General features: G+C 41.3%; 3 protein-coding genes across 3 annotated transcripts in view; all 3 read left to right on the forward strand.

The window, feature by feature from the left end:
- Window positions 1–2,298: 2,298 nt before the first annotated feature.
- LOC108791042 (protein S100-P-like) lies at window positions 2,299–5,119 on the forward strand. The gene is made up of 2 exons (XM_018561412.1): window positions 2,299–2,519; window positions 4,958–5,119. The coding sequence occupies exons 1-2, from the start codon at window positions 2,382–2,384 to the stop codon at window positions 5,117–5,119; spliced, it is 300 nt and encodes a 99-aa protein (XP_018416914.1). The 5' UTR covers window positions 2,299–2,381.
- The window catches only part of LOC108791044 (protein S100-P-like), a 22,485-nt gene continuing 13,431 nt past the window's right edge, over window positions 2,333–11,386 (forward strand). The window contains exon 1 of the mRNA XM_018561414.1: window positions 2,333–2,370. The gene's annotated coding sequence lies outside the window, so the exon portion shown is untranslated. The remainder of the gene's footprint in view (window positions 2,371–11,386) is intronic.
- Window positions 7,611–11,386, forward strand: part of LOC108791043 (protein S100-P-like) — a 9,678-nt gene continuing 5,902 nt past the window's right edge. Inside the window, exon 1 of the mRNA XM_018561413.1 lies at window positions 7,611–7,748. Within this exon, the coding sequence (XP_018416915.1) occupies window positions 7,611–7,748 (138 nt within the window). The remainder of the gene's footprint in view (window positions 7,749–11,386) is intronic.

Below are 11,386 nucleotides of genomic sequence, written 5' to 3' on the forward strand. Positions count from 1 at the left end.
TAGCTGGTGGTATTCGGCATTGCTGTATGATGATTATACAGCAACGAAGAATAGCTCCAACTAAGTAGGACTACAAGTCCCAGCAATGCATTATATTTTTAAGTAGGGATACACCACTGCCAATACTGGGCATTACTTGTACTCGTGAAAATGCCCCGATACTAAACGCAGATACCGGTGTTCTGTCGAGAACGCCGACGTAGTCGAATTTGCCGACCTCAGCATCTGCACTTGCGCACAGACCAGTATTATCGAGGAAACAGGGATTTATTACAAAGTATATCGTTTAAATCGTTAATTGTGATCGTTAATATTATTCCTTCCGTTATATACTGCCATGGACGGCATATTATTAACGGTCACAATTAACCATTACAAACGAATACTTTGTAAATAAATGCCGGTTTTCTCGGTAATCCCGTCTGTACGTAAGCGCAGATACTGGGTTGGCGTTCGTGACAGAACACTGGCACTAAAATTTGAAACAAGCGGCTACCTGAGGTCCCGTGCTTGCTAGGGACCTCAGCAGCCTTCTTGTTAACCATGCGGTGCCATAGCGGTGGGGGGTTGGGTGTGGGGGACGCCTTCATGGTTTCTTGCACAAGGGCCCTGAAGGTTCTAGTTACGCCTCTGGATACGTGGGTTCAAAGTTCACGATTGGTCGACCAAAAGGTTGTACCACCTCCTCACAAAACTTTATACTGACACGTTTTTGATTGTGCTTTTCTGCAAGTGTTATCTTGTCTATGTTGATTTTTGATACTCTTGTGAAAAAAGTTTGAAATAAAGATTACATTAAAAAAAAAATATATGTGGTGATCCTGCCATAACAGTCTTTGTTTATGTGCTTCGAGTTAAGGGGTAACATTTGTATATTGTAAGGCAGTGGCTGGCAGAATAGTGGACAGTGTGTATGTGTCACCTAGGTATCTCACTAACAGTACACTTCACGAGGAGGTCCAAGGTTTATGGCTGATATGGAGAAAACAAACTTCTTCTTTTCTCAGATGCTTAAGCTTTGTTCTGTAGATCGTTTGGTGAGATAAAGCCTCCATGCTTAGGTCCACATCTTACCAGGTAGCCAGATGGCCTTTTCAGTCTCCGATGTGCAGAGGCCTTTACTGTATATGTGAGCTGTCTGATGCTCCCAGCCTCTCTCTAGCTCTCTCTGTTGTGAGAGCCTGCTGCTGTGTGAAAAGGTTGAATGTTGACAGAACGTTAAAAATCAGCAGGTCCAGCAATGGTCCTCTTCCTGTGAGTGCAGGGAGTCAACATGGTTCCCTGCATTCACAGTACATTGATGCTGTGATGATGTCAGCAACACTCTCTGATTTCATAGCTGACTGCCTAGAATCTGAGAAGAAGCAGAGAGAAAGAGGACCCTGTGTTTAAGTGCCCAGCCACAAGACATTTGAAAAAGAGTTTTAAAGAGGAAATCCAGAACTTTCAAAAGTAAACCCTTGCAGTCTTGCAGTAGGGCTACCCCTGCACTGCATGGGTTAACATTTGAAAATTCTGGATTTCTTCTTTAAGCCTGCAAAATATCATGTGTCAAAACCCTGCAAAAACCCTGTGTCAGGACGAGCAGCCTGTATGGTTAGCTTTAGTTATTGGTTGAAGAGTGAGAAGCTTTTGAATAACATGGAAAAATGTCCATCAGGTTATAATAAAAGTTATTTTCATGCACTCCTCAGTATTTGAGACATAGGTTTTGGTTTACGAAAGGTACATAGAATATTTGCTTTGTAAAGGGAATTTTCACGTAGCTTATTAAATGAGGTGAAGCTCTGCTGACTTCCAACATCCAATCATGTGTAAGCATACTTTCCTTGCACGTGATTGGGTATTCTTTCCAAAGTAAACTGTCACCACTTTAACTAAACCTAGGGATAAAATCCCTTGCAATGTGAACAGCCTATATATGCCTTTAGTTAATCAACCCCATACAAGCAAACATAGAGAATTGGCATGCCATGTTTGAGGCTTGGTGCTTATATGTTGACTTTCACTTATATACAAACTACAATAATACAATCCAGCATTGACTACAACTAGATTCTGATTTAGCAAACAAAAACTGTACTCTGTAGGAAGGTGTGTCTGATATTTCTTATTAAAACTCAACCTGAACTAAGTCAACTATGGCTAACACTAATGCTCTGAGTCAGCATTCCCCAAACACAGATAAGAATTGGTATTAAAAAAAAGTCTATTTATTTTAGTTATTTGTAAGAGTGTTACACCCAGCCATGGCTTTTAGCTGCACTGTGTTTACTTTGAGATAAAGATTCCCTATATAAGCTGCAGCAAAGCACAGAACCTTTATCCTGCCTATAACCTCTGACCAGACTCATCAGCTGCCCAGGTGACTGTTTGCAAGGATGACTCAATTGGAGAACGCAGTGCTTCTGCTCATTAATGTCTTTGACAAATATGCCGATACAGATGGCAAAAAAGAGTCTTTAACCAAAGCGGAGTTGAAGAAACTGCTGGAGTGCGAGCTGCCTGGCCTCCTTCAGGTATGTATGTGCTACAGTGTATGATGAGTTATATGTATGCACTAGGAGTTGTGGTGATACATCTTGCAATACTTAAAGTGTACCTCTAGCCATGTTGTTTTTGTTGTATAGAGTAGGGAAGAGAGAGAACCTCTATCAGGTTTTTATTGCTGTTTCCACCATTCGCCCTCTCCAGTGACCATTGTCACCAGAACAGAAGGTGACATAATCTTCCAATAGGGGCACCTGTTCTGGTGAAAACTAGGGGTTCATGTTGATAGGCATTCTAGGTAAATGCTGTGTTTACCATTTGAACGCATGCTCTGTTTGAATGAAAAACGCAGTGTTGGATATGAAAAAGTAGTGTTTGGCCTGCTTTGCCTGCATTTCAAATACACCTTAAAAGGACATGCTGCTTCTACAGAAATGCAACTCAGAACAGGTCAAGTGCTGCCTCTGACCTGCCATGTGTACTACTTTATTAAGCTTATTGGTAGGAATACACCGATACCATTTTTTTTCAAGTTTGAGTACTGATACTTCTGACAATACCAATTATCATTACTTTTTTGTGTGTGTGTCATGTTTTTCTAAAACAATACAGGCTATTCATTTTAGGACAGTGGTGGAGCACCAGGGCCGGGTCGCAGCTGCAACCGCTGTGCTCCTGGTAGTTCTGCGACTGACTCCAAGCTGTAGAGGGACTAGAATTCTCAGCAAAACATTATACAGCAATGCTGAATACAACCAGCTATAGAGAACTACATATCCCAACAACAAATACAGCAATGCAGAATAATATAAAGTTACAGACTCTGTGTTGCTCCAGGGTGGTGGCCTGGTGTCTCCAGGGTCTCGCGTGGGATGTGCGGGGTCTCACCAGGGGTCCAGATGGTTTTGCGGGCGGCAGAAGCACTGTAAGCAGCTCCCTGTCGTTCACCAGTAAGGAGGAAGAGATGTGCGGACCAGCGTTGTAAACAGGTGCCTTTGTAACAGGCAGACTGCCGAGGTCCCCAGCAAGCGTGGGACCTCAGGCAGCAGCTTTAGTTTAAAATTTTAAAGTGCCGGTATCAGCGTTTAGCATCTGGGCTTTTTTTTGTGAGTACTTGTGAAAATGCCCAGTATTGGCACCGATATCAGTGCATACCTAGTTAATGGGATTCTGTTGAACTGCATTTCATGAACCAACAGGCGCAGACAGCAAAAAAAAAAAAAAACCTGACAGAGGTTCTGGCTTTTGAAATCCCTATCCTAGCCATAAAAAAAGAAAAAAGTTTAGTCTAGAGATACACCCTTTACATAAGAACATTTTCAAAATGTTCACCCTGTGAAGATATCAGTTAATACTTACCAGTCCTGCCACTCAAATTGCTGATCTTCATGCTTTTGCAGAACTCTGAAAGCTGTGATTCCATCCAACGGTACTGTAGTCACATAGTGGCCAATGAAAAGAACCACAGCAAGCATAGGTGGACCAGGCACAATCATCATGAATGCTCCTGATGTTTGGAAACGCTCTGCCCTCTGCCCCTTATCTGCCCTAGAGATAAAGTACATGTCTTGTACAAAGGCTCTGCTGATCTTCCTGGCATTTCCAGCATTTGAGATATATAATCCTGGTCTCCTGGCATATATGCATCTTTTTATTCTATTCTGTTTTGTCCTAGTTTTGGTGTGTAACTAGTCTAAAAAGATTTTCAAATGTAAAGAAATGAAACCTGAACTTATACTTAACATTATAATGATTTTATATTCTTTATTATAAACTGATTATATACTACATATTTCATTTCTTTCTGATCAAGTAAATATAGATCCAGTAGATGGTGAGTTGCATGCAATCTCAGTGCACTTTGAAGGCTCAGAGTAAAAAAATAACCCTCTTCCTTTCTGCTTTCATGAGAATGTCCTCCTGCAAGGGCTGCCAAAAGCTGCAGGCAGTGCTATGCTATCTTATTAGAAAGCCCAGCATGCTCAGAGAACTGGGTGTCATGGATAAAGTCTATAATAAAAGTTTACTTAAGTTATGTGATAAATTGCAAAAGTATATCAACATCAGTGAATAAAAAATATACATACATTTGCTAAAGAAAAAAAAACATTCAGTTTTCCTTATTTGTGATCCTCTGTGCTAACCTGCAAGGTTGTGTGCAACTGCTTTGTTGTATGCATGTCTACACATTATGGGATCTGTTGTTAATTGTATTCACGCAAGATTCATGCATTTTCTAACTAGATTCAATTGGAAAATATGTGAATCCTGGGTGTAAATTGTATGACCCTTGTGTGAAAAAAATGTAAATAGACCCCTATGTGTCTAGTAAGCACATAAATGTGTCATCTACAAGAATAATTAAAACAAGAATATGTCTAGGCCAAAAGATAACATTGAAACATGTTTACATGATGTTAATCATCTATATAATCCACTCATTTACTAAATTTTATTTTTGTTTTAGGGTGGGAAAGGAAAGGATGATTGTGACAAACTTATAAAGGATCTGGATGAAAATGGCGATTCAGAAGTTGACTTTAAAGAATTTATCATCTTTGTTGCTTCATTCACCTGCCTGGCACATGAGAAATTTCAGAAATGCGCCCAGAAATGCGCCAAGAAATAACTATTTAAGTCTGTCACATTTTATAAATAAAGATTTGTAATTTACAATACTGTACATAGGTATCAGACTTTTTTTTTAATAAACCATGTGTCTCAACAACCCTGATTACTACTCTTCATCCCCTAATATGCCTTCTCCCCATTGCTGCTCACAATCATGTCTTCTCTTCTTAAACATTCTTTCTTTAACCCCTCTACTCCACCAAACAGTATATATATATATATATATAGATATTAGTTAAAAAAAATTTCTTTTGCTGCAATCATCACCTCCTACTAACCCACATGCTAGGGTTACCTCCAGGATATTGGGGCATGTGTGCACACGCTCCCACATCTCCCTTCCCTCACATTCCTGTTTCTTCTGACATCTGGAGATTTCTCCCACTGCTGTCCATGATCTTATCTCCAACATCTTTAACATGCTTGCTGTTACTGAAACCTGGCTTCAGGGATCTGCCTCCCCTGCTGCCCTCTCCCATGGTGGCCTCCACTGGACTCACCCAAACAGGCCCAGTGGATGAAAAGGAGGTAGAGTTTAAATCATTCTATCCCCACAATACATTTTTCAAGTTCTGCCTTCACCTCCCTCTCTTTATCTCTCTCCTCTTTTGAAGCCCACAATATTCTCCTATTTTTTCCGGTTTCCTTGGGGATTGCTGTGATTTATTGGCCTCCTGGACTGGTATCTCAGTTTTTTGATGACTTCTCTGCCCGGCTACCTTACTTTCTCTCCTCTGAATAACCCACTATTTTTCTTGGTGACTGTAACATTGCTATTCATGATAACACCCCATTCAACCTAATCTCTTCTTTTGACTTTACACAATAGATACACACTCTTACTCATTCTGATGGCAATCTACTAGACCTTGAGTTCTCTCCTCTCTGCATTTCTTGCAACCTTTCAAACACCCTTTTTCCTCTGTCTGACCACAACCTTGTCAGTTTCAAGCTCACCCCATCCCCAAAAACACATTCCCCAACCAGCAAACTGTTACCTAGAGTAACCTTTGTCACCTAATCCTTCTCTTCTCTACTGACTGACTATCTCTATGACGTAAATTCACCCATATCCAGCCCTAACCTGGTCACATCTCTCTACAACAGCTCGTGCTCATCCTCCCTAGACGCACTGGCTCCTCTCACTACACACAGACTTAGGCAGTGTCCACTACAACCTTGGCAAACAGAAAATACCAGACAACTTAAAAGATATAGCCGTGTTCTTCAGCAAGTGTGGTGTAATTTTAGGTCCCTGCAAGACTTCCTCCTGTATAAAGGCCTCCTAAAATATATTTTGTCCCTATGCCAAGGTGCCATGATATCCTGGACACTAACCTCACCTTTCAGACCCACATCCTATCACTATCCAAATCCTGCCACTTTCACCTTTGTAACATCTCCAAAATATGCCCCTTCCTAACCAATGAAACCACAAAGCTATTAAACCACTCGCTTATTATCTCTCATCTTGACTATTGCAACTTCCTCCTCATTGGCCTATCTCTTCAAAGGCTATACCCCCTTCAGTCTATCATGAATGCTGCTGGCTTCCAATCACCCAAAGAAAACAATACAAAATATTAACAACCACTTACAGAGCCATCCATAACTCTGCCCCTGGGTATAATTTCAATTTTGCCTCAAATTTTACTCTAAGCGTCCTCTCCACCCCTCTCAAGACCTCCGGCTCTCTAGCTCCCTTGCCAACTCCTCCCATGGACTTTTTCTAGTGTATCTTCCATCCTCTGATACTCCCTACCTCAACTTGTCTGGTTATCTCTTACTCTATGCATTATTCAGCTGTAGAGCTTCAAATTATCTCTGAATTGGTGCTGACACTGTCCATCCTTCTGGAGGGTGGCTACTTTTGTCCCCATGATTCCTGTATGTTCTAAAGTAGCCACCGCTCCAAGCACACTCCTGTGAAAGATTCAAGAAAGACGGTGAAGACAGTCTCACATTTAGTTTACTGGTTTGCTTTGATATTGTAGTCCATCACGGGAGTTTGGAGTGGTGGCTACTTTAAAAAAAACACACAGGGACTATGGGCAACCCTCCAGAAGGAAGGACAGTGTGAACACCAACTCAGAGATGATCTGAGGATCTACAGCTGAGTGATGCACAAAAAAGGTATAGTTCTGTTAATTAGGGTTAAATGCATTTTTAATATTTCAATCCTGAGTTCAATGTACCTTTAATTGAAGGAACATGTGATCTTTAAGTAGCACCTAAAAAGCCCCATTTTTATTTCTTTGTTTGGTACAATGTGAATTCATGTGTGGTGCTATTATCACCTATCCACCCAAAGAATTTGAATTGCCTATTTACTTTTGTTAATAGTAAGGATGTTACACCCAGTCATGGCTATTGATGCAGTGTATTTACTTAAGATAAAGATTCCCTATATAAGCTGCAGCAAAGCTCAGACACTACACTCTGCCTATAACCTCTTACCAGAATCATCAGCTGCCCAGGTGACTGCAAGAATGACAGAATTGGAGACCGTGATGGTTCTGATCATGGATGTCTTCGACAAATATGCCGGTACAGAAGGCAAAAAAGAAACTTTAACCAAAACGGAGTTGAAGAACCTGATGGAGAATGAGTTGCCCGGGATTCTTAAGGTATGAATTTGCTACAATATATGATAGATTGTGCATACATATAAAGAGTTGTCCACAGATAAGGAAATGTTGCATAAAAAAGTACAGGCAGCGACGCATCTTCCAGTCCTTATTGTGTATCTTTAGCCACAATGGGTTTTGTTCTGTAGAGTAGGAAAGAGAGAGAATCTCTATCGGGTTTTTATTACTGTACTCACACCAGGATTCACCCTCACTGGTGACCATTGTCACCGAAACAGAAGGTGAGATGAAAACTTCCAATCTTGATAACTAGGGGTTCATGTTGATGGGCGTTATAGTTAAAAGCTATGCAGCTTTGTTTGAATGGAAATCAGTGTTTGACCTGCTTTGCCTGCAGTTTGAAAACAACTTATCTGCCATGTGTACTGCTTAATAAAAGTTAATGTGATTCCGCTAACATTTGGCGTGCATTTGGATTAACTATCTATCCCAAAGGTTTTTCCTAGAGATACACTCACTATATAAGAACATTTTTTAAAAGTCCACCCTGTGAAGAAAACTTACTAATCCTGCCACTCAAATTGCTGATCTTCATGCTTTTGCAGAGCTCTGGTGGCTGAAACAAGCATATGCATTCCAACACACATCCAGGTGTGTCGTATTCCTGTTCCTCAATTGTATGCTGTGGTTCCATCCAACAGTCCTGTAGTCACATAGGGGCCAATAGATAGAACCACAGCACGAAGAGCGGGACCAGGCATAATTATAATGACTGCTTCTGATGTTTGGAAACACTCATTACCTGCCTTAGAAATAAAGTACATGGTTTGTGCAAAGGCTCTGCTGGCCCTTCTGGCATTTCCAGTATTCAAAATACATAGCCCTTGGCTCCTGTCATATTTGCATTCTATTCTGTTCTGTTCTTTCCTGGTTTTGGTGTGGTTGCATGCAATCTCAGTGCACAGTGAGGCTCAGAGAAAAACAACCCCCTCCCTTTCTGCTTTCATGGGAAAGTCCAGCATACTTGAAGAACTGGGTGTCATGGATAACGCCTATAGTAAATGTTTACTTCAGTTATGTGAAAAATTGCTAAAGTATATAAACATCAGTGAATAAAAAATATACATCTGCTAAAGAAAAAAATAAACATTCAGTTTTCCTTTTATTTATGACCCTCTTTGCTAATCCAGAAGGTTGAGTGCAGGATTTCTGCTTTGTTTTATGTACTTCTATATATTATGGGATCTATTTTTAACTTTATACACTAAGGTTGTCATAGTCCCTGTTTCCCAGGGACAGTCCGCATTTTAAGAGGTCTGTCCCCGGGAAACTAGCATCCCCGTTTTTCTAGAGGCAGTAAATGCAAATTAAATTTGAAAAAAAAAATAAGCTCCTCCGATATTATTTTTTCCCCACAGCAGTTCCCCTGGGACATTGCCAGAAACTCACTATTCAGCTTAGGGCTCTGATAAGATGGCAGAGAGGGTGGGACTCTGTGCTCCTCCCTTTGGTTGCCGGGGTGACCTGTCACATGGTGCAGAAGAGGCTCCGGCTTATGCTCGGAGGTGACGCTGGATAGATGAAAATGATGCCTGGCTTTTTTTTAACTTCATTGCTATCACATGGGGGGCTCACAAGCCCCCTATGTGATAGCACATTTGAGAAGACAGATTCTCTTTAAGGTGACATTAGGGGTCTTTTAGACCCCTAGTGTCACCTTTCTACTTCACTGAATTCAGCTGCTGTGGCTTGGAGCAATAGCCAGCCTGTTGTTGGTTATTGGTTTAAATTGCAATAGCCAATAGCAGGCTGGCTATGGCACCCGCCCACTGCCTGCTGTTAATCAGCAGCAGAGGGAACTGAAGGAGAAAGTTCTCCATCAGGCCCTCCTCTGCTGATTGACAGCAGGCAGTAGGCGGGTGCAATAGCCAGCCTGCTATTGGCTATTGCATTTTAAAATATCCAATAGCAGGCTGGGTATGGCCTCCAGCCTCTAGATACAGAGGAGGAACTGAGCAGCAGCAGAGGCATGGGGGGCGGGGCAGAAGAGGAATGGGACAGGGCAGAGGAGGAACGAGGCAGGGCAGGGGAGGAACGGGCTGGTTAAGAGGAGGAACTGAATGCCATCCAAGATTTAATAATTACTAATAATGGGGAATTAATCGAGGATATTGTAATTGGGGAGACACTGGGTAGTAGTGATCACAATGTGATTACTTTCAATATTAAATACAGGAAAGGAAAGAGGGCGGGACGGACAAGAACCCTTAATTTCAGAAGGGCAAACTTCGATAAGTTGCGCAAACTAGTGGGGGAAATAAAATGGGATAACTCATTTCACAACCTAAACTCAGACCAAATGTGGGACTGCTTCAGGAACACATTACATATTGCCATTTCAAAGTGTATACCATTGGGTAACAAAAACAAAAGATCAAAGACTAAACCGATATGGCTAAATAAAACTGTAAAACTACATGTTAAGGCAAAGAGAATGGCATTTATTAAATATAAGATGGAAGGGACGGCATTGGCGTTCCTTAAATACAAGGAATGTAATCAAAAAATGCACACTAGTAATCCAGGAAGCTAAAATAGAATGCGAAAAGCATATCGCCGCAGATAGTAAAAAAAACAACAAAAAAGTCTACCAATATATTAACAGTAAAAAGGTGAGAAAGGAGCAGATAGGCCCAATAAAGGACGAAAACGGGAAGTTACTCACAAGTGACAAGGAGAGGGCCGAGGCGCTGAAAATTTTTTCTCCTCAGTATACACTCAGGAGGGAAACGGGTTCGACGTACGTGATAAAACACATAGTTCAACCGATAATATACCACAATGGTTGACGGAAAGCGGAATAGAACATAGACTTAAAATGCTCAATGCAAATAAAGCAGTTGGACCAGATAACCTTCACCCCAAGGTACTTAAGGAATTAAGCCAGGTTATAACAAGACCATTATTCCTAATTTTTAAGGAATCCTTAGTGACTGGTAGGGTACCATGTGATTGGCGGAGGGCTACGGTAGTTCCAATATTCAAAAAGGGGGCTAGATGCCAACCAGGGAACTATAGGCCGGTCAGTCTAACATCGGTAGTTTGTAAACTGTTAGAAGGTATAATTAAGGACTATTTGGTAAAATTTGTTAAGGATAAGGGCATAGTTAATGACAATCAGCATGGGTTCAGGAAAGACCATTCCTGCCTGATATACCACATCTATCTGCCCGGTAGATGTGGTATATCTGGATTTCGCAAAGGCATTTGATACGGTACCACACAAGCGCTTACTTCACAAGCTGAGGGCTATGGGCATAGATGAGGTGGTGTGTACGTGGATAGAGAACTGGCTATGGTAACGTGTCCAGAGAGTATCTGTACATGGCACCTTTTCGGCTAGTGTAATGAGCGGTGTGCCTCAAGGATCTGTGCTGGGTCCGATACTGTTCAACCTATTCATTAATGACATCGGGGAGGGAATAAATAGCCATGTTTCCGTGTTTGCAGACGATACAAAAATAGGGAGGGTACTAGAAACGGATCGTGACAATATAACATTACAGGAGGACCTGGATAAAATAGGGGAATGGGCAATACAATGGCAGATGAGGTTTAATGTCGATAAATGCAAAGTAATGTACTTTGGACATAAAAATAAACAAATAGGCTATACA

This window comes from Nanorana parkeri, unplaced genomic scaffold, assembly GCF_000935625.1.
Source record: "Nanorana parkeri isolate BGI_ZX_2015 unplaced genomic scaffold, ASM93562v1 scaffold523, whole genome shotgun sequence".
In the NCBI taxonomy this organism is placed as follows: domain Eukaryota; kingdom Metazoa; phylum Chordata; class Amphibia; order Anura; family Dicroglossidae; genus Nanorana; species Nanorana parkeri.